The sequence below is a fragment of the Rhipicephalus microplus genome, chromosome 2 (assembly GCF_043290135.1).
Source record: "Rhipicephalus microplus isolate Deutch F79 chromosome 2, USDA_Rmic, whole genome shotgun sequence".
In the NCBI taxonomy this organism is placed as follows: Eukaryota; Metazoa; Arthropoda; class Arachnida; order Ixodida; family Ixodidae; genus Rhipicephalus; species Rhipicephalus microplus.
The window spans coordinates 91,321,011-91,345,380 of NC_134701.1; the positions used below are offsets into that span (position 1 = coordinate 91,321,011).

The 24,370-nt window shown below is 44.0% G+C and overlaps 1 protein-coding gene across 3 annotated transcripts in view; it reads left to right on the forward strand.

Annotated features, from left to right (window-relative positions):
• Positions 1–16,307, forward strand: part of LOC119170806 (sialin) — an 82,608-nt gene extending 66,301 nt beyond the window's left edge. For all 3 annotated transcript variants that reach the window (XM_037422065.2, XM_075886633.1, XM_075886631.1), the window contains exons 9-10: positions 833–918; positions 14,224–16,307. In XM_037422065.2, the coding sequence (XP_037277962.2) occupies positions 833–918; positions 14,224–14,442 (305 nt within the window). In that variant the 3' untranslated portion in view covers positions 14,443–16,307. The remainder of the gene's footprint in view (positions 1–832; positions 919–14,223) is intronic.
• The last annotated feature ends 8,063 nt before the right edge of the window (positions 16,308–24,370 follow it).

A 24,370-nucleotide genomic window follows, 5' to 3' on the forward strand; every position in this document is an offset into this window, starting at 1 on the left:
AGAACGAGAGGAACAGTTGGCTCGACTGGCCCAACAGGTCCTCGCACATCTCCGGTACTGAAAGTTGTTCGTGTCGTGATCCCCGCGTGCATTCACATGGTGGTATAGATGGAGATATAGAGGGTCACAAAGCCTGAAGCAGTTTCGGAGACCCGTCAACACGTTTGAGTGTTCGTGCAGAGTATTCTAGGGATCCTAGTTTAGGGAAAGTCTTCTGAAGAAGTGACTTCGCACTCGCAGCTCATTTGACTGTGCTCACCTGATCGCAGAGCATGTGCCCAGCGCACCTGTCCCAAGAATTCACCCAAAGGTCCAGAGCCTTTCGTGCGCGTGCCAGCAAGCTGGCTTGGCTGGGTCGAAAAGCGCAAATTATGCGAATAATTTTTTTTCGTAATGCTGACAAAATACTAGGGGTGTGCAAATTATGTCATGGCACAAATTATGCAATTAAACACACTACTTTTCTCTACAAAACTGGCGTTGCGCTAGTACCGTTGTCAAGACCAATGTCTATTTTATCACTTTTAACCCACACTAATTATGCAGAAATTCTAGAGCCAATGGTGGGGTGTGGGTGATGCACGAATTTTGGTGTACGAATTGGCTTTGTGGCACTGCTACAAGATAATGCAAGAAAATGTGGTTTGATTTCAATATGTATCATTTTTTTTCCCCTGCAGGGTTTGTAGCTAAGTTAAGGGTACAGATTATAAACTAAGAAGGTTATATATGAGAAAAGGGGTTATGTAATGCTCTCAGTGAAAGGCTACAAAGCTGTGTTCAGTGTGTTTCCAGTTTGGGTGACCAAGAGAGGTGTTCCATTTTTGTGCAGGCACAGTGATGGGCATTGTGAATTGCATGGGCAACCTTTCGGGCATGCTGGCACCCCTGGTGACTGGCTACATCATCGAGCACGACGTGAGTCGCTTTTTTTTTACTGCTGCATCACCCGCTGAGGTGTGTGAACGGCCTTCGTAGCTGTTTTCCCACTGATCTGGAGGCAACTTGTGCTTTACATATACAAATCGTAAGAATACCATGAGACGCCCAGGTAAGGCAACCGTTTAATGTGCCAGACAGCAACGAGACAACATACAGTAATTTCGGCAGAAGCAGCACGAGCCTCGGCAACAACATCGTCTTCGTCGTTGCTCCAGCAGTGCCCATATTTGTCACTACAATGACTCCCCGGTTGAAAAAGTGCCATCCTGGCGACCTATGATACTGGCAGGACTGGTGGCTCGTAGTGAGGTTTCAAATGGTTGACGTGCACAGTTTCGTGCCCGCAGCGTCGTTGATCTGTAGGTGGCTGAATGGCTCAACAATGTAGTCGACTGGCAATGTCCGGCGCAGGAACCGGTACAGACCATCTTACATGGCCGTGAACTTTGAAAAAAGGCCGGGGGAAGATGATGGCACATAGAGCCATACAATTGTTCCAGAGGCGTATGATGAAGGGAATAGACTTATGAACTTCGGTCATAAGTGTGCTTCTGGTGAGCCTGATCGTGCGTGGTAAGCGAACGTGCGAGCTGCCGACATTCTTTGGCATAAGGGGCTGCTTCAGCCAAAGTCGTCGATTCTGAAGGGTCTTGGCGGTACAGAAGGATAGTGTCCAAGAACGAGGAAGGTTCCCAACCATAGAGAAGGAAGAACGGGGGAATCCAGTCGTAGATTGAATGGCGCTGTTATATACATAAGTAACAAATGACTGTTTGCGGTCCCAATTCGTGTGGTCATAGGAAACATGCATGGAGAGCATATCACCTAGCATGGTGTTAAATCGCTTGGTCATCCCGTTGGTTTGGGGGTGATAAGCGATGGTTTTTCGATGCACGATGTTTCATTCGCGCAGGAGGACTTCTACAGCTTCAGACAAGAAGGAACACCCATAGTCACTGACAAGTTCGTGCGGTGCACCATGCCGAAGGACGGGGTTGCGCAAAAAGAACTAGCCGACTTGTCGCACGGTGACCTCGGGAAACTCTGAAGTTTCAGCATAGTGTGTAAGGTGGTCCACGGCTACGATGACCCAGCGGTTTCCATTTGGTGTGTATAGAAGGGGACCGTACAGGTCGATTCCGATGTAGTCGAAAGGCCGAGAAGGACAAGGCAGTGGCTGGAGTGACCCTGTGGTTGTGCGAGGGGAGCTCTTTGGTCGTTGGCACAAGGAACATGAACGAACGTACTGCCGAACAAAACGGTACATTTCGCGCCAGTAGTACCGAATCTGTAGGCGAGCATATGTCTTCACCGTACCAGCATGGGCACAACGCGGATCCGCATGGAAGGAGGCACAGACGTCCGAACGTGGGTGGCGAGGGATTACCAGCAACCATTTGCGCCCATCAGATAAGTATTTTCGCCGGTGCAAAAGGCCGTCACGTATTGTAAAATGGCGGGCAAATCCTCGAAGTGAACGATTGTCAATATGTGGAGACGTCTGAGACAGGTACTCTAGGAGAGGCGCTATTCATGGATGCTGTTGTTGTTCAGAGGATATTTTTGATATGTTCAAGTGAAGAACATTCGCAACTGGAAACAGGTGCTGTAGTATAATCGTGGGTAAGTGGCAAGCGAAAAAGAGCGTCAGCGTCTGAATGCTTGCGGCCTAACCGATAGGCTACACGGATGTCTTAATCTTGAAAACATATCGCTCATCGAGCTAGGCGACCAGATAGGTCTTTAATGAAGACAATTAACACAATGCGTGGTGATTCGTCATGACATCGAATGGGCGGCTATATACGTAAGGTCAGAATTTTGTGATTGCCCAAATGATGGCAAATCAAATGGAAAATCAAATGCAGTGCCATGTCCTTCTTTGTAAAGATGGTATTAGGTTGTCATCACTTATAACTATGTTCTAAACGACACTATTCATTTCTGTCTTTATGTGAGCAAGCTGACTGAACTTTTATAAAAAATACACTAAGCTGTAACAGTGCATGTCCTCCCCGCAGGGGCGCCTGCGCAAGTAGGCGTTTGGTGTGTAGCGACACCACGGACCCGAGCTAACGAGGGGGGGGGGGGTGTTGGCTTCCTCCCACGCCTAGCCATGCGTGGCTTTGCCATGTCCGGGGAGGAGGGGATCCTGGGGGTTGAGCCGATGCTGGGTGATTGGACCTTTAAGGCTCCCCGGCAGAGGCAACACACCCCTTTGGCCCCGGCTTCACGTAGACAGCACCCCTGGGCTGACCCACCCAGGGGAAATCTGCAGTCGCCTTTTTCTATCTCTCTCTCTCTACATTTTCGTCTTTATCTCTCACTTTTTATCTGTCCTGTCCTCTAGTCTCTTCCATTTACTTCCAAACTTCCTGGCGGCTAGGGTTAACCCTGTGCAAATAGCCTACCTTGGCCTAGGCGCATTGGGTTATAGTGGCGTTGTACGGCTGGCGTCTGCAGGTTTCAGCATCCGCAAACTTGTAGCGTCCCCTCGTTGGGCTCCGTGGTGGGTGGCCGCCAACGCTGCTGAACAAAAATAAGACAGGCATGCATGGAGCGTTCCCCCTACTGTCTGATCGTACCGGTTTAAAGCGGGTACGCACCGATGACATAAACTTTTTCAACCAGCCAAAAGAAACATTTCCCCACTTCTACGTCATTCACTGTGAGAAAACTGGAAGGCAAGCCAGAACCGTATCACCATTCGTAGTTGCCAGGTGTCTTACTGAAACTCTCTGGGCTGGATACAAAGTAACCAAAATGGTTAGCGGAGACCTTGTCCTCGAAATTCGGGACAAATAACAATTTGTAAAGCTAGACAGCCTCTCAACGTTTGGTGACGTCCTGATCACCGTAACACCACACAGATCTATGAACATAACTCGCGGAGTGGTATCTGACGCAGACTTACTTGACCTGACCGAAACTGAACTTTTGGAGGGGTGGAAGAGCCAAAATGTCACTAATGTACAGAGAATTATCATCAGAAGAGATAATAACGAAACACTGACGAAACACTTAATACTCACGTTTTCATCCAGTAAACTACCAGAATCTATTCAAACAGGGTACACGAAGACATCTATCAGGCCGTACATTCCAAACCCTCGTCGTTGCTTACAATGCCAGAGGTATGGCCATGGCTCTAAAACCTGTCGTGGTCGCCAGACTTGTGCGCAATGTGGACTCCTAGGCCACGTGTCTGAGAACTGCAAACAACCGCCACACTGTGTAAACTGCGAAGGAAACCATGCCGCGTCTTCAAGCTCCTGCACATACTGGAAAAAAAAAAGAAATAATTACATTGAAGGTGAAAGAGAACATTTCATTTAAGGAAGCACGGCGAAGATTCGCACCATTCTATGGACCTACATACGCTGATGCGGCGCGTCAGGGGGCACCGCCGCACCAACCCTCGCCACTCCTTCGGCCCGCACATACCGAGCCAGCAGCTGTGGCATCTGCCCCCAAGGCGGCTGTAGTCCAGGCTACACTGCCTATTCCCAAACAGAGACCGGAGACTCCAGAGTCCTCAGGTCTCAAGGCCTTACTTCACCAGGCGAGGCCCAACATTCGAACTAGTAGCCCGCACGTGCGTGCATCCAATACCTCCGAGGAAGCAATGGATACGTCGGCACCCTTGGTGCCGAAAGAGCGGCGTTGCTCCTTGGAGCGCGCCAAGAAAACAAAAAAAGCAGATAACAGGGCCTAATGACGGCCCTGTTACGTGAACTCAAACTCCCTGTCTAAACAGCCATTCGCTTTTCGTACACACAGCACGATTTTACATTCACCATGAACACTCAAATTATACAATGGAACGTCAGGGGCCTTCTCAGAAACCTTGACGACATCCAAGAACTTTTACACGAACACCCTCCAAAAGTGCTATATGTACAAGAAACACACCTTAATTCAAACCACACAAATTTTCTTCGTAAATATGTTATTTTCCGAAAGGACCGTGATGATGCCATGACATCATCCGGAGGTGTTGCCATTGTAGTGAATCAAGGAATTGCATGCAGACACTTACAACTCCAAACATCCCTTGAGGCAGTTGCTGTTCGAGCGGTTCTTTTTGATAAACTGATCACAATCTGCACTATTTACATTTCTCCTAGCCATCAGCTGCAAAAATGTGATTTACACTCTTTAATTGATGAACTTCCGGAGCCTTATGTTCTCCTTGGAGACTTTAATGCGCATAGCAGGCTATGAGGTGACTGTCGGTGTGACGCGCGAGGTCGACTGATTGAACAGTTCCTTCTCTTGTCGAGCGCGCGTCTCCTAAATCGAAAAGAACCAACCTATTATAATCTCGCTAATAACACCTACTCCTCCATAAACCTAAGCATAGTATCCCCATCTCTTGTGCCTCTACTCCAGTGGAAACTCCTCAGTAATCTCTACGGAAGTGACCACTTCCCCGTAGTTTTGAGCACAACTACAGCAACCGAGTGTCCACCACGTGTTCCCAAATGGCTCATAAACAGAGCCGACTGGAAACAGTTTTTACCATCGCTCGTCTAGGTTGGAGGGACATATGTACTTTGAACATTGATGTTGCTGTCAACTACTTCACAGCGTTTTTAATTGATGCTGCAACAAAATGCATCCCACAAACAAATGGGCACCCTAAAAAACGGCGTGTGCCATGGTGGAACTCTGAATGCCGAAACGCGCGCAAACAGCAAAACAGAGCATGGAGGTTGCTTTGGAACTCACCGACTGCCGAAAATCTTGACACCTTCAAGAAAATAAAGTCTCAAGGCAGGAGAACGCGTCGGCAGGCCAGAAGAGAAAGCTGGCAGAAGTTTTTGTCGGGGATTAATTCATACACACAGGAGGCTAAAGTCTGGAACATGGTCGGTAGGATAGCAGGAAAACAAGTACACACACTTCCACTCGTAAACACTCAGGGTGATACCTTGGAAGATCAGGCAAACTTCTTCGGTGCACACTTCGAACAGGTGTGCAGCTCGTCCCACTATACTGACACTTTCCAAAAATACAGAATACGAATAGAAAAGCAGAAACTCGAACACAAATGCACTAGATACGAGGCATACGACCAAGCTTTCAGTCTAGCTGAGCTCCGAACATCTCTAAACTCCTGCAGTACTTCTGCCCCTGGTTCGGACGGTGTGGTGTATGAAATGTTAAAAAACCTACCAGCCGAAACACGACAAACCTTACTTTGTTTGTACAATGCTATCTGGTTTTCTGGCACTTTCCCTACCTCCTGGAAAGAGGCTATTATTATTCCCATTTTGAAAGAGAGCAAGGACCCTTCTTTAGCTCCAAGTTATAGGCCTATTGCACTTACAAGCTGCTTGTGCAAAGTCTTCGAAAAAATGATAAACTGCCGACTTGTACATATCCTTGAAACAAACAATTTGCTCGACCCATGCGGGTTTCGAGAAAGTAGATCCACCACAGACCACCTTGTTCGTATCGAGGCACAGATCAGAGACTCCTTCGTCCATAAACAATATTTTCTCTCTGTTTTCCTCGATATCAAAAAGGCTTAATACAACATGGCGCTTTGGAATTCTAAGAGACCTGTCCCACCTTGGCGTGCGCGGAAGAATGTTTCACATAATTGAAAGTTACCTGTCAAACCGGACATTCCGTGTCCGAGTGGGCACGGTTCTTTCCCAAACATTTGTCCAGGAAACAGGCGTGCCACAAGGTGGTGTACTTAGCTGCACACTTTTTCTCATCAAAATGAATTCCTTGCGCTTGTCCATCCCTCGCAATATGTTTTATTGTACATATGTTGATGACGTCCAGCTTGGCTTTAGATCTTGCAATGTGTGAGCGGCAGGTTCAGTTAGGTTTAAACAAGGTCTCCAAATGGGCAGAGTAAAATGGATTCTAACTAAACCCACAAAAAAGTACGTGTATCTTGTTCTCTTGAAAGAGAGGCATGCACTCAAAACCCAACATAGAATTGAACGGTCAACGTCTGTCTGTTAATGCGGAGCATGAATTCTTAGGCTTAATCTTGGACAACAAGTTGACCTTCGTACCGCACATCAAGTATTTAATAACAAAATGTTTAAAAGCCATGAATGTTTTAAAGGTGTTGTCACGTACTACGTGAGGTAGTGACAGGCAATGTCTCATGAATCTGTATAGAAGCCTCATTCGCACCCGCTTAGATTATGGGGCCGTTGTTTATTAGTCTGCGACTCAACGTGCTTTGAAGAGGCTGGACCCCGTGCACCTTTTGGGCATTCGCCTTTCTACGGGTGCTTTTCGCACCAGCCCCGTAGGAAGTCTTTACGTTGAGTCAAATGAGTGGTCGCTTCATTTGCAGAGAACTTACATGTCCTTTGTTTATTTCCTTAAGGTGAAAGCAGACAAGAAGCACCCCTCATACTCTACTATTGATGATTTGTCGAGCTCCATTCTGTTTCAAAACAGCCCTTCTCAGTTCGCCTGAAGGGTCTAGCTGAGGAAACTGGAGTGTCACTTGAACACAGTCTAATTGCTCCTGTAGCATACCCACCACTGTGGCAGTGGCAGACTATAGATTGCAATGTGTCTTTTCTAGAAGTTACAAAACATGCGCCTATTGCCCATATACGAACATACTTCCTGGAACTTCAACACAAATACACACGTCCTGAGTTCTTTACAGATGCCTCCAAGTCTAACTCCTTTGTGTCCTATGCTGCTGTCGGCCCGTCCTTTTCGGATGCTGGCCCTCTACATCCAGGCACGAGTATCTTCACAGCGGAAGCTTACGCGATACTTGTGGCGGCTAAACACATCAAGCAATTACAAATACAAAAAGCAGTAATTTATACGGACTCTCAGTGTGGTAACGGCTCTGCACACTCTTAAAAACAAAAAAACCCGGTCCTTGTCTCACTTTACTCTATTTTATGCACACTCTACACACTCAAACAACATGTTGTAGTGTGCTGGGTGCCAGGGCACCATGAGATCCAAGGCAACGTGAGGGCGGATCAGCTCGTTGCATCCGTTCACAAAAGCACTGCTCCTACACCCATATCAATCCCGGCCCTTGATCTTAAGCCGTCTCTCAAATGAAAGCTCAGGGACTACTGGCAGAGCAAGTGGGATAGACACACACAAAACAAACTACACATTATTAAGCCACACCTTGGTCATTGGCTGCCAATATCAAAATCGCGTCAAACAGAGGTAATACTAACGAGGCTCAGGATAGGACACACATACACGACGCACAGATATCTTTTGTCCGGTGGCGATCCACCATTGTGTGACAGATGTGGTGAAGCATTAACGATCCTTTACATGTTAATTCAGTGCAAACAGCTAGAAACTCTAAGAAAACATTTTCCATTACCCTACCGACAACATATACCTTTACACCCTGCAGTGTTCGTCGGTAGGGAACCGCTTTTTAGTCATAAATCATTGTTAGCGTTTTTAAAAGAAATTTATAGTTTTCATATCGTATACCTTGGGCATTCCGTAGCAGGACCTCTCTAGAGAGGTTTTTGCTGCGGTGGCTACACAAGAAAGCACTTGCCTCACGGCCCTTGGACGCAAGAGTATGAACGAGTGAGGCACTTGTGCTAATGCCATACATGTCCACCATCGTTTTTTATAATCACCAACTTTTGTCATCTATTCACACCACACACACCTTTCACGGCATAGTCATGATTTTATTACTTGTATGTTTTTTACCCGCTTTACCGCGAGGAATTTTATGGCCCTTATAAAGCCGCTTATCACAATCATTGTCCATATCTTTAGTAAGATGAACTGGCGCTTTTTGGCCGTGAAATAGCCCTTGCGCCACAAAACATCAAACATCATCATCATCGAAAGTGCATGTCCTGTTTTTTCAACGCTAATTAACTGTGTCTGCATTTCTTTCATGCTCTTCTATTTTGTTAGGAAGCTATTTACCTTCATTCTTCTGATCACAGGATATGCATCAGAGCTTAGTATTCTAACTAGCACAGCTGAATGTTTTAAGTTCAGTTCGTATTTGAGATTCTAGGTATCAGCCCTTCGCAAAAAAAAAAAAACACAGCTCAAACTTGCAATAAGTTGTTATACAAGCCTTTATTAAACAGCGAGTTCTCAGTGTACAGTGGAACTTCCATTAACGATACGTCCCCTAGTTTGGCGACTACCCTGCTTTTTATGATGGATCGGGTTGGTTCCGGCGAAATCCCCGTAAAGATGATGTCTTAAAACCTTAGTTATACAGCGCAGTTTTACGCCGACCCCACATCTTACGACAGCTTTCCAATTTCTTCCAAAATAAAAAAAAACCACCTTCACTCACATCAAACGTTGACCAAATACCTGTGTCTGCAAAATATTAACTTGTGTTCCCCTAGATTGATGATTATAAAAGTATAGATTGAGACAGGATGTCTTAGAATGGAAAATTTATTTTTCTGGCTTCTCATACAATTCTGCATATGCCTCGATCGTGTGCGTATGCATGGTCGTTACCTAGAGAATCTCTGTCCAGAGTAGCTTCAGCTGGCCAAAAATCTCATTTTTGAGATCCTGATATTTTCATGTTTTCGGTCTGTGGAAACTCTTCCTGCTTGTCGCACTACAGCTGATCTCCTGTTTTTGTTTGTGGCACTCACACTCACTAGCTTGAGCAAGCAAGTGGTTGCGATGCAGCTATTTTAACTGTGCAAAGTAACTTTCACTTGACATCAACGTTCGTCATAACAGCGGGACATCAATAGTTGCACTTTGCAAGGCAACAAATTGCAATGCGCACAGCTCAATCGAGCATGAATAAATTATACGCAACCTCGTAAACTCATGGTCCGTCGCCATTATGTGATGGCGACGACACTGTGCCTAACTCTTCTGACGGGAGGCTGTTGGCAACGCGGTTCCAGCTTCATTTTCATGTGCAGGCCATTTTTGGACTCGATTTATTGGGAGAAAGATGTGTGTTGGATTCGATTTTTAAAGTTGAGAATAAAAATTAGCTCACACCTGCTTCAACTGATAAATTATGCATTGGCAAGAGTAATTTAATCTACCTTCCTTGGAGAAGCACAAGGTCGTGTTGTGTGCTTATTCAGGCAGTCTGTAGCCATTTTTTGTGCAAGACTGAGTGTCACTGCCTGTATTTTAGGTATTTCAATTATACGACTGTTTTGTGTGGTCCCCTGAAAGTCGTATAATTGGAGTTCAGCTGTACTTTTACTGTAATTAGTGAGTGGTGTTCATGTTTTGAGTGTTTTAATCAGTTACAAAGGTCACACGGGAGCCTATCTGGCTAACTCTGCTATCTTCAAGTGTGGAGATATTTTTATTCATTTCGTACTTATACTTATATGAGAGCTACGTGCAAGTCACAAATATGCCTTAAAAATATCAGCACTTAGGAAGAGCAATGTGGAGGGATGAACTCCGTACGAGTTGTAAATGATGCACAAAGTGCTGTGTGTTTTTGGTGGTTTTTTTTGCAGGACGTAGATCTGTTGTAAGGTTGCATTTGCAGCAATTCCCTATACGAGTTGGCAGTAATTCATTAGTCACAAATTGAAAAATTCTGCCAGTCTGACACTTGTGGGGGGTGCTGACACCCCCTGTAAAGTTGTTTGTGCCGTGTGGCGCACGTGTCTCGCCCCAAGGCCGCATTTCGGGTGACGACCGTCGGGCAATAGGTGGTGTTGTGTTCGTGTTGAGTACCACTGTTGGTAGAGTGGTAGTGCCGGCGGTGACCCCTGGCAGAAGGCAGGCCTTGGTGGCGGGCGAGAGTTGAGCGAGCCTCTTCTGCGCGTGGCGGCTGCCGCGAACGGTTGTCTGCGCATCGCGGGCCTGCGCAACGGGGGCCCTCGTGGTCAGTCAAGCGTTGGCGACACCGCCTTGGGTATTGTATTGTGTTTATCATGTTATTGTGTGTTTTTAGTGTTATTGTATTGTGTTTATCATGTTATTGTGTGTTTTTAGTGTTATTGTGTTTTGTCGTGGAGTGTATGGAAATTGTGTGTAAGGATGTCTTCGCGGGTTGATTACGATTCATGGTAATAAGGGCTGCAGCGCGAGCACGAAGGTTCTAGAAGAAACGTGAAACGAAAGGCGAGGCAAAGAAAGCAAAGAGGACAACACGAGTGCTGACTACTAACTGAATTTTATTATTTGCAGCACACATGATAATATATACAACAGGCAACCTTTTAACAGCAAACGTGAGCAACGTGACATATTCTGGGGAAAGGTCTGATAAAAAGAAGGTACAATGATAAAATGGCTAACCCTTATCTAAAAGCGCAAACTCTTTGTCATGCAAGGCCACCGAAAGTTAGCTCACGCATCCATCACCATGTTTTCTAATAAAATACGCTTCAGCTATTTCACGAGTTAATTTGTCCATGTGGCATACCAGCACACTCACGCCCAAAAATCGAGGCTGGCACTCGCAGCTTTTGCAGTGGAAAACGAGGTTTGAACTAATTCCTTTGCATATATCATTCATACGTTCTCCTAACCTTTTATTAATGCACCGCCCAGCTTGGCCTATATAACAACAACCGCACGTTAAAGGAAGCATGTAAACAACACCAACTGCGCAATCTACAAATTTATTTATGTGTTTTACGGTGCATGTCTAACTTTTTTTGGTGATTCCACTAAGGCGCTCATCCGTCATTCTGCAAATCTGGCTTACTTTGCACGGGGCTCTTGGAGTATCAGATAACAGTTTTTGCGCTTCGGTGGAAGCGTTTGTTAGTCGTAGTAGAGTAGGCCTAGGGAAAACTTATTGCTAGCGTCGGCGGTGTGCTGTGTTGAGTGAAGAGATCGGTAATTGTGACGCGTCTGAATTTGTCGGCAGGTTGAGTTTTTATTTTTTTATTTTTTTGCTTGCAAGTGTTGTTTTTTTGTTGTTAGTTTCCAAAAACGTTGTTGAATTGGGACGAGAGCCATGCGGTCTGCATCGTGGGGTGAGCAAGGCCTAAAGCACGTGGTTTGTAGGCCAGGCCCGAAGCGAGTGAGTACGGAAGCCTCGTGGGTGGTCTGATTTTCTGTAAATAGCTTCTTCTATCTCTTTGGGCTGAGGGAGCGGGGCGTCATTGCTGTCTTGTATTGCGGCTCGATGCCGGGGTGTCGTGACACCGCCCGGGGTGGTGGACGCCGATCGCTCGGTAAGCTGCTGTGTGCAGCGAGCGATAGGGCCATCTCACAGAGTGGACGTCTCCTCGCGGCTGCCTCTTCTACGCCTAAGCTGGGCGCTGGGTGGATGCCGGTTGTTGCCGAGTGACTCATTAGGCCTAAGGCTCTGCTGCGCAGCCGCCTTTCGCACGTGGCACAACTAGGTGGATTGTGGCGATGAGGTGTTGCGTTCTGCTTCCCTCACTTTTTTTTTTTATCTTGCGATGCTCGATGTTAGCAAAAAGTGATTTTTGTTTTATTTCGATGGGCGTCTCGGCCGCCGCCGATGTATTAGCTAGCAGTACTGACCAACGTACCACGTGTCTGAAAAGCACGAAGCTTCCTTCTCTAGGCCCTGCTCCATTGTTTCTTTCGAGTTTTTTTTGGGTGGGGGGGGGGGTTGTATTCAGCGAGAGGAATCCCATCCACGACCGGCTGTCTTCTGCACATCGTCAGCGTCGCTGGCCAGAAATGCGGTCGTGAGGTTGGGCGGTGGAGATGCCTGGGACCTGCACAACTACCTGCTGTCCGGCGCTCTCGTGAGTGCTGGTCACAGCTGGAAGACGTGTCGGTGCTAGCGAGCGCCGTCGGCAACTTTGCTGTTGCGGGGCCGATAGTGAGGTGAAGTCGAGCCGATCGTGGTGCAAGGACATTATGGACATGCGATGTCTTTTTTTTTTTTGTTAGAGCTTGTGTAGCTGATCCTTGTTTTCGGGATATGGTTTGATTTAAGGTTAAAGAAATGTGGTGGTGCTGACACCCCCTGTAAAGTTGTTTGCGCCGTGTGGCGCACGTGTCTCGCCCCAAGGCCGCATTTCGGGTGACGACCGCCGGGCGATAAGTGGCGTTGTGTTCGCGTTGAGTACCACTGTTGGTAGAGTGGTAGTGCCGGCGGTGACCCCTGGCGGAAGGCAGGCCTTGCTGGTGGGCCAGAGTTGAGCGAGCCTCTTCTGCGCGTGGCGGCTGCCGCGAACGGTTGTTTCTAACGTCGGTCCTCGGCGCGGGGCATCGCGGGCCTGCGCAACGGGGGCCCTCGTGGTCAGTCAAGCGTTGGCGACACCGTTTTGGGTGTGGTATTGTGTTTATCATGTTATTGTGTGTTTGTAGTGTTGTGTTTTGCCGTGGAGTGTGTGGAAATTGTGTGTAAGGATGTGTGTAAGGAAATTAGTTAAATAAATGTATGTTGTTAGGTTTGTACCGACCGTGTCCACTGTGTCTGTTCACAAGAGCGTGGCGGGGCGCTCGCTCGCCATATAGAAACCCCACACACTGCAAGAACTGCAAAGTTGTTAGGGTACTGTGAGCAATTGCCTGGCAGGGTCCTGGGTTGTCGTAAATCTGCCACTAAACTTGAAATATGCAAGCCTACACTTGATTTACCAAAGCTACATTGCGTGACCTGCCGGCTCATGCAATGGCATTTCAGTGAACACCTTCCACCACATGATTTGCAGCCAGAATTTTGTTCAGTGTGCGCTCCCCCTTATCTAGAGAGAGCTCTCACAATGCCTAAGTGTCTTGCCTTGGTTTGTTGCAATAATGAAAGTCGCCGTTTAATGTAAATAATTAAAGGGCTAATTGATTTTGTTTGTTTTGGTTTATTTTAATTAATGTCTCTAACTAGTGTACAAATGAAAGTGCATATAACTTTCCAGGTATTGGGTATTGAAAGTTATCATTACATTTTATCTATTTCTTTATACACTTTCCCTCTGGTCACGTGCCCTACATGGTTCATGCTACTGCCCTTACTACTACTACTACTACTACTACTACTACTACTACTACTACTACTACTACTACTACTACTACTACTACTACTACTACTACTACTACTACGGCTATGACCATAACTACTATGAGTACACTCATAGTGACTACTACTACAATTACTGTGAAAATTCTAAAAGATAAAAGCTTTTCTGTAAACCAAACATCAAGAGTACTGAATGCTGGGTGGCCTCTATTTTATCAGAGCAATAAATCAGCTTCAGAGCACAGTTCATTGTTACCCAGTTCATAGTTTATTTTTGTGTGTTTGTTTAGACACAATGCATGACCTAATCAGATTTTATGTGAATCTGACCGTTATACTTGAGTAGAGCCTTACTTAAACCACATGTTCAAACGCAGGAAAGCCTGGCACAGTGGCGCAAGTTGTTCCTACTGGCGTCAGCCATCTACACTTTTGGTGCGGTGATCTTCGTACTTTTTGGCTCCGCCAAAGTGGAAGAGTGGGGGGTGGCACCCACCAAGAAGAACAGCCTGATGAGCTTCCCGCACCCGGAGTCTGACTCGGAAGAAGACCCCGAGGACTTTCACGCCGTGGCTGCCGAGATGCACCTAATGTGATCGCACCCTGTGATGCCCGTTGCCACGTGCAAGTCATCCTCGCATTTTTTGTTACGGACCTGTGAAGCCCTGCAACACACTTATAGTCGGCGTGTGAAGGCCTTCTGTAATGCGCCAATGCGATGACACACACCTGTCAATCCGAAATTCTCTCTGTGCCGCAAAAGTTCTCAAGAACACTGCAGAAACTGTGCTCGGTCTTGCTTGTTAACTGCAGTTGACCAGCTGGGTAGACATGTCGTATTGCAACATTAAGCTTTCAGTCAGGGTATGCGACAGGTCGAGTGGGGGGAACTAAAAATTTCCTCATGTGGCTCTCAGCATGCCGACATGTCCACTGTCTGGTTGGCTGGCAGTGCATCACCGGCAGATTTGGTTCCTCTACTGTCGTGCACACCAGCGTCACACCGCACATCTCGTCAGTCAAGGTGTTTCATTGTACATTCCACCTAATCTTTTTTTTTAATTTTTTTTTCTCACAGTGATCTAGTAGAAATTTTATGTTGGTTTAGAAGTGACATAGAAAGAAAACTGCCCGTTCTTAGCATTTTAACTAGGTAGCAGAGTACTCTCTGATGACTCCTTAGAAATGCTGTGATCCTGAATCATAGTTATTTGGTTACTTGGCAGTGTGAAACACGAACTTGCAATAATGTGCTTGCTTGTCAAGGCAAGTGTAACATGGGGAAGGTTCCTTAAACCACCGACTTATCTTGCTCCAAGAAAATCTCCAAGAAAGTCAAAGCATTTGCTGTGCTCTGTCCTCCTAGTAGTATCACATTCTGCGGTTTGGGACCACAAATTGTTGCAGAAAATGTGAGCCCTGAAACACAGAAGGTTGTTGAGCTTCCAGCATATGTGGCATTACGAGTTTTATCAGTTGAGCGCATTCTTGTCTGGGTTTGCACAAACACTGAACAGAGAGTTGGAAGAAGTGAATTCCTGGTCAGACTTGGATGTGTTTTTATCACTAAAGCCTTGCAATTATTATTATTTTTATTTATTATTTTATAGCGACAACAGTCAACTAAAATATGGTGCTTTCAAATGTCCAGTACTTCTATTGTTGTTGATTGTTGTTGCCCGGTGCTTAGCTCAAATTCACGGATTCTCATGTCACGTAGCATAGAAGATGTGCGCGGCATGAAAATGTAGCTCGAATGTAAGACAATGTTTGCGCCTCCTCTGAAAGAGTCTTTCATAAGGCTCAAGAACAGTCAAGCTTAGACTGTTCTTCAACTGTTGTGCATACCGGTGAACGTGCAGTTGACGTTTTATTCCCCAAGGTATTCAACGTATATAAGTCAGAGATTTATTTTCATTTTAGGCTGTTAAGGTGTTCAGAGCACTGCAAGCTCGTTAGGTTGTTTTTACACAGATGTACATTCCTCTCGTTGCAGATTTTTAAATTAAAACTTACCAATTGTCAACGACACCAAAAGCTGTCTGTTTCTTTTTTTATTGTGACATTTATCACTGTAGTTTTTTTTTTATTTATTGCGATACTGCTGACCTTAGGAAGAAGTGGATTGCAGGTCGGTACGAACAAGACAATGCAGCGATATGCGTATGTGGATCTCAACAAAAAATCATTTCGCAAATACATAAACAAAAATGCTGCAGCTGAGCATAGAGACAAACATTGAATCAAAATAATAAAAAGAAAAAAAACAATGTACAATAAATGTGCAAATCGATGCAGCAGTATGCTTATTTAATGCAATCACTTGTTATTCTTTGAATCTGTTTAAATCCTTGTTTAGTACATTGGGGCATGACTGCTGATTGCCAGAGATTATTTTCGACAAGTTCTCCAGTGACCTGCTCAAGCTAATGATAAAAATAAAAATTTTTCATGACCTGAGCATGAGTTTTCAAATGTCATGACTTCCCTCCTGCTCAAATGTTACGAGATGTGATTATTTGAGAAAGCCAGTATCTTCAACGCTTTTGGCTTGTTTTAAGCCTTGCTAAAGAAAAGTAAACATTTTGCATGCATATATATACCACTGATGATAACTGTCGAAGTAATTGGAGCTTTGCTTTTCCCTTATTGGCTAAAGCAGCTTCACATGCTGCATCAATCTTGAATGGCCTTCATATTCAGCCGTCTTTAAGTGAGTGGCAGCCACTGTTCTCACACCTTTGTTTTATGTGGCACTGCATACGCACGCTGAAACAGTTTTGTTGCCGTAAGTTGTGTTAAGCAGTAATAAGTGTGTGATTACTGCTGCTGGCCGGGTACCAGGCTTGTGTGGCGACATGCATTGTGCCTCTCGAACACCCTTTCTCACTTGCATGCCCCACCTTGTATTGCCATGTGTTGGTGACAAGGTTGACAGCGTAACGGGCTTGGTAAGCATTGTACTATGTCTAGCTCGCCCCCCCATCAGCATAATGTTTTTAGTGGATGTTTTCTCTCTACTAAAGATTGAACCTTTAGCATCTATTTTATCTGTTCTCATACAGGTATATCAAATGTCATTCTGTTTTATACAGAAGTTCTTTTCAATAACTTTTTAGATTTGGTGATACACAGTTAAAGTAGTTTGGTGCAGCCTAGAGAGTGTCAGTCGTGTCAGTCACACGAGTCCGGAAACTTGGAAAAAGGGAATTTGGTGTGGCAGCATGGCCCACAAATTCATTTGTGATCAGTCATGTAATGTCGAAAATGTTTTATTTATCCTTCATATAGCTTTAAGTGCACAAGGCAGCCAGTTGCAGTTTAGGAGTCTACAAAAATCTCCTTTCATATGCCTCCAAGGGATTTCAGAATATAGAATGTGATACAGAAATTATTGCCATAGTGTTCCAATAGGCCATGGTATAAAGTTAAATTGAACCTGAAATTTATCAGTGCAGCAATCCACATTTGGAAAAGAGGGCTAAAATTGGTAATCCCTAAGCAAGCTCTCTTGATAATTACTGCAGTTAATCATGAAATTGCCTTCAACAGTTCACGTTAGACTGTAGGTGGTATTAGGCTCTGGTGCTTTCATTTGTCATCAAACATTTCTGTATTATCTTGGGAGAAATATCTAACGAGCAGTAAAGGATAAAAAGTGCATATACACTCTCTAACTACTTTTGGCAACACCTAACTGATAATTTCAGCAGCCCATTGAATCTTCAAACAGGAAATAATCGAAAAGGGTATACGTATTGCTGACATTTGAGTTAATGTGCAAAATGTACTAGTCCCAATTGTGTAATTGCATTTCAAAAATGCCTGTAAAGTGGCATCAAGGACTGTGTTTGGGTGAAGCCAACATTGATTGTAGCAGCGATTTACTGTGTGCCAGTGCCAAATTATTTTTCTATCCACTACTATTCACTGTACTAGTGCAGTGCATTATTGCCCAGCGCCAGAACACTTATGGAAGACTTCTACAGTTTCAAATGTGTTTTGAGCATGCCAGCAGACCGACAGCCATCATATACCATATGGCAGTAAGTACAGACGTAGCCAAGACGGGGGTTGAAAGGATTTAACCCCCTCCTTTTGAAATTTTTCAGTTTTCTTGCGTATTGTACACACACATATAAGCATGCACAAACACAAAGTATGCCCCCCCTTCCTCCCCTTCAGAAATTGTGTTCACTACTGGCAGTGAGGTAAAAGGCAATCATAAAAAGTTTGAACAGTACCAAAGTTCTTCACATTCACTGCTACATTTGTCGTCGTACAACTATGTTCATGCATTAAAACACATTTATCAAGTGCACTGTGCAATAGATCCCGGATTGAATGGAAAGTTGTGTCCCCAAAGCAACTATTTTTCATTCTATATTTTTTGTTAAGCTTCTTTAAGCAGTCAACATAAGTTATAAAAGTATTTACACTATAATGTTGCATCAAAGTAGCTCAAAGCAGTTAGCTGATACCTTTCATTTTAGCAGTGCTTTTCCTCAGTTCATTTGACGAGCTAGATCAGGGGTTAATTCCACTAGAGATCAATAGTTAAGCTGTGCCTCCTGTAGCTGTTGGCCAGTACGTAGTAGAGCTCTGCTCTGCCAGGTGCCACGAGTAATTCGGATCGCTGGCTGCTAACACTTCTTTTCTCCACAAACTAATAACACAACCATACGAGGACACTGAAGAAGACGGGAGACACACAGGTGCTGATCCTTGGGCAGGATGATGTCTATATAAAACACCTTTATAGAGAAGTGGCCATCGCATGGAAAAAACCCTAGTTCCCTTGTGCAGGCGAAGCTATGGTGGTAATCCACATTTGATTACTGTTGACTTGCGTCCCTGGAATGACTCGTTCTGCCTGCAGTAGTGGATTCCTTTGTCGAGCTCAGCTCCCAACCACAGTGTTTACTGTTATATGGTGATGAAATCCAAAAGCAGTCGTACTAAATGCCTTTTTAGTTACACATAGGAGAACTCAAGGTGGTCAAAATTAAGCCACTTTTGCACTATAGCATGCCCTATAACTGGTGTCTTACAGTACTGGCACATCAACAAACATAAGAATTGTATTTTCCCAAGAAACCCGTTTGTTTTCTTTAAAAGTAGACATACCTATTTTTGCATCAAGAAAAAAGTGTAAATTTCATGGCCGACTTTCTTTGTTAGACACAATACTAAACTAACAGGCAATTATGGCAAGAAAACTAAAGGGCACGATGTTATTTGAAGTAGTTGTGATGTAGCTGTGATGTAGCTGCAGTAGTGTTACTGTCTAAGCTGACTAAGCCGAAACTTCTCAGCAATCTGTTTGAAAGATGTCAGGATAAAGTTTATTTGTCTGAAGGCAGGCACCACTGCTGGTGTCTCATTTCTGCGATTGTCTGGTGCGTTGAGCGTGTAATCCACCAACGCAAGCAGCTGCACATGCGTTTTGTAGGACACAGATATTTAAAAGCTTCCTACCAATCCTGATTCATGAAACATTAATGTGAATGATACAATGTGTTTAAGTGAGCAAAGCATTAAAAAAAAATTAGACATAATTATATTAATAATGATAATATAAGCATAGAAATATATATATGAAGTGGCATCATTGCAACAGTGATACTCAAATCAGCCTACTACCTTGATTGAATGGATTTGATGTTATTTGTTCAGGCATTTGTCAGTATTATATTTCTAGAAGCTGCTTTGCTCATTGTAAGTTGTTCTTACAAGAGATTAATGCATGATAAGATATAACAGCATGAGGGAGTTGTACTAACAAAAGAAGCATTGACAGTAATGCTGTCTAGTAACTATGCAACAAATGGCAAATAATTAAGCAAGACAGACATGAACGATGTGCTCACCTGACAAAAGTGTGTCAAGAAATTACATTTAAAGGAAGTTACAGCAAAACCAAAACTACTAGCTAATAGAAACAACACCGGACATGTTGGATTGGCAAGAAAGACTCAGTGTTTGAAAACATACAAAGACCAATAACAGCAGCGCCTAAATGTTTTTATGGGTGATTCTTGCATTCATTTATTTGAGGGCTAGGTTTGCGATGGGCTTTTGAATGGGTTTTCAATAACACATTGTTAGCAATTCGTATGTATGCCGCGTCAGGAAGCCCACTTTGTGTGATTGCATATGCCATCACTCATTGTTAACAGCTACAAAAATGAAGCTTTGAAATGAATATGTACATTGTTTTGCTTGCACACATGACCATTCTTGAAACTCGAGCACCCAAACAGTATTAGGTACTCAAAAAAAAAAAAAAAGCACATGGTGCAACCTGGCGTCATAAATTTCAGGCTAACACTAGTATTATACTAGCTATGCAATGTGTGCTTTTACTGGCTGCAATCACAAGCTGCCCGAAAACCCACACCGTTTTCTTGGATACAGTGGTGGATAGACCTAAAGGGACACTGAAAAGATAAATGGTTTTAGTTATACTAGTTAAAATTTCACCACATCAAAAGCACCACTCTTATCGTAAGACGGCAAAGTCCGCTAGATAAAGTCTGAAAGAAAATTATGGCGGCAAAACCACCTTCTTTTTGCATGCCAGTTCCTTACGATGTCATAGACACTGATGGCATCTCTGAGGGCCTACGTAATGGTTTGTTTTGAACAAATGCATTTCAAGGGACACAACTTCCAGACATAGCAAGCTTTAGAAAATTTAGTTGTAATACGAGGCTAAAATATGCAAAATGAGTAAAGTTCGTTCGCAATGTCTCGGGCTGAAGTTTCAGCACAATTCAAAAATTAATGCCTGCACTTTATTTCAAATTTCATTTGTTAATAATTAACCCACTACAGTAAAATTCATGGCAATTCTTGAAGAATGACTTACATGTCTAAACTGATCTAATGCTTCACTTTGACATTAATGTCCCTTTAACACCAAGAGCACAAGCACGTTACATCTTTTTATTAAAATGTTTGATATCTCTCCTTCGGTCCTTGTTGGTGTAAAGCAAGCCTACTTTAAAACCTTTCAGTTCCACAACTGATACACAGCACGTATCTAGAAATGGTATGGCGACAGGAAGGTGCATTCGTTATTTAAATTTTCAGTGCGTCCATTGTCCAGGTTCATCCATCTTACCTTGCTCGCTCATTATAAGAGCACACACTTAAAAAAAAAACTTTTCTGATAACAGCCAGTTATCTTTCCACAAATCACAAGAAGGCACTTGGTGAGCAAGCAAACACAGAATACTTGGAGGACGCCTGACTTCTGCATGCAAGATTAAAATGTGACAGCAATAGAATGCAATAGGTGTCATCAAATTTGAAATACAATACAACTAGCCCGTACTGAGACAGCACAATCAAATCATGCTATCACCTTCCCAATTACTAGCCTGGCTTTGCTTTTGGTAGGCACATTAATCATGCTGCAAGGAAAGCCAAGATACAGATGCCATCCGGTTCCTACGTCCATGCGTGTAGTGCTATGAAACACTATGCTGTCCACCTTTTGTGCCACCCTGCGGGTAATAGTCAAGTCCCCAATGAAGTACTTTCGACGTGTGTTTACCACCAACGGTAAATGGCGTATATAAACAGGTTCCCAACAGCACGCTAGAGGCTCTATGCATGCTAACCGAGCAGCTAAATGCATCCCGCCATGGAGTGAGGAGTCGAAGCTTCAAATCCCCGAAACCACTCAAACCGATAATTTTTTAATTATTTTTTTATTTGTATCTACGTCAAATTTTTGCTTGCAACAAGTTATGCTGATACCAATAACTAAGTTTCTGCTAAATGAGCTCGTTTAAAGGCACACAGGTGCCAGTCAACATTGACATTTCTGCCTCTACTTGCCAAAACATAAATTTTGATGCATTATTTAGAGACTGCAAACTCATTTCTTGGAGAAAAACCAATAAAACCGTGTCCGATGGAAGCTTCAACATGGCAAGTTTTCAGAATTTTTCTCTTTAGGCAATGTAGCTAAAATACACAGACACAGAAATATTCGTCATGCTTACATTCGGGCGCTCGAGTTTGGTCATGAAATTCAAAGTCGATCTTTGACCTACGTCATTTTCCGATAATGAGCATATGAAGGTGAAACTAGCAACTGTTCACTAGTAATTTATCAGTCTAAACAGATCTAGCGTATCACTTCAATGTACCTATAAAGTTATGCGAGCCCAGACTGCCACAGTGCAAGGGTTTTTTATAATTACCTGCTATGCCAATACTGTTCACAGGTAAGGAGCAAGTTTTTTAAAATTGTGGATGATTGCCAATCAGCACTAGCACTGCAGGAAGCTGCATTCAGATTATCATTGCCTTCTACTTCAGTTATTGTATTCCCCACACACATTTCTAATGTTTTTTTGGTACCCCCGGCTACTCAACAATGTCTTCAAGGCACAGCAGGTCACTTCCTAATTAAAAGATTGTTCTTTGCATGTCAAGTTGCAGTGCCAGAAAGAGAGCCCAGTTCTCTGTGCATGCAACAGAGGCAAATTAAGTTAAAGGCAAACAATTTTCTGCACACTAGCAGACTCCACCAAAACATTACCATTAATTGTGCCACAACACGACCGTGTTTAGTACATAAAAGATAATGTCAAAAAGGCTAAACAGAAACCTTGCTCACAGCATGCATGTGCCAGCTGAAGGTAATGAGCGACAAAAGTATGTGTTGTGTAGTTATATTACGTGCCACACTTTCATGCCACTAAATACAGTAACATTACATGGAAAGTGCGGTGCATCTGGACCCATTTACCACTTACAAAGGTGAGATACTCATCCCACCAGTTCATCCACATTAAAAATTGCCGTGGTGGTCTCACTCGTTATGCAATTCGCATTGTGTGCTGTATTATACGCTAATGCGACTCCTTCCCAAACATAAAGCCTGCACAGGGTCTGTTCGCATAGGAGGTTCACACACTGGCATAGCTCTGCGCTAGAATACTTGGCAGCCACTTGGAAGGGCCTTGATTCGAACCCTGTTCTATCCTGGATATTTTATTATTTTAGGCGACAGCATTTCCGGACACTGGCAGCGGACCACTACAGTGCCAACAACTGCTATTGTTGTGATCTCATCATGGCTCTCTCCGTACAATAATGGCAGGGCACACAGTGAAAACCTCATTAGGCACCCTACTTGGTTGGCCCCGCTAACATTGCCTGACAAGTATGAAATGAAGGAGGCACTGCTACTACTCATCAATTCATGACCTGACCACAGAGTGAATTCAGTCATTGAAAACTACATCGAATGTGGCACTCTAGACTGTCACAGCACACACTGACCAATGCTTAGAGGTGTCGTGAATCTTGCTGACCTATTCTAGAATGACCTAGTATTATATTGGTTTGTTCTCTCCAGCATATACTGCAAAAAAAAAAAAAAAAACTAATTGTATACTCAGTAAGTGGAGGCAAAATTTATCACACAAGCTATGTGTTTCCAATTTTCGTTCGTCGCTAAAACAGGCTTAGGCTACACAGAGCAGAAGCGCTGCACAGCCCGACAGCGACGTTGCCATGCATTTTGCGCATTTTTTTTTTTCTTTGACCATTACTTGTGCTTCGATACGCCCACTTCAGGCACTAGCATTTATTACGCGCTGCAGTACTCCTTTATCACCCTTTCACAAGAGTTCCCATGATATGTTAAGAAAGTTTCCCAACTCAGCTTCACATTCTTGCTTGCTTCTCCAACAAAAAAAAATTTAATCTGAAAGACAGAGTTTGAAAACCATATTTAACTTGCAGTAATTAGCATCACTACCATGGCAGTCTAAAGGAGAGACAGAAGTCCAACAGCAAAAGGCATCTCCTTGTGCACATGTTCTTGCATGTGCACTTACGAAATGGTAAACTACCAGCCGAAAGCTGCTTGAAGCGATGAAAGCCACCCTGGAAGGTAAATGTTTGATGTAAACTAGATGCTAGCTTTCACAAGTTCACTCCGAGTTGAATCGTTTGGGACATCTTTGTCATACAGCGACCATCTTCACCTGGCTTGCTTGAAATTCTTTTGCTAAAGACTTGGTAGTCACTGATTCCTTATTAACAATGTCTTGTCATGCCAATAATGTACATGATGTTCATGGCCAGGAAGTGCATGTTAAATAGTAGTTATTTCTAGGTTTTCAAGTGTAAAAACTACGACATGATCATGAAGCCTGTCATAGTGGAGGGCTCCAGCAATTTCAATGACTTGAGGTTTAACGAGTACCGACATCGCAGAGCACGCTGCCATCTAGAATTTGGCTGCACTGAAACACGACAACCACTTCCAGGACATAATTTGCAAACTGCTTGTAAATAGCAGAGCATGAGCAACAGAAGGCCCGCAACTGCGATAACAATGCATGACAAACTCCAAAATGTGCAAGTGCTTTGAGTGCAGTGTTTCATTCACGTGTGAGTGAAGTGGCGAGTTTGCCATTTTTTAACACAGAGCAAGACGATGTCTAAGCCAGTGACCATCACAATTAGGTTCACCACAATCTGACACCATTGCAA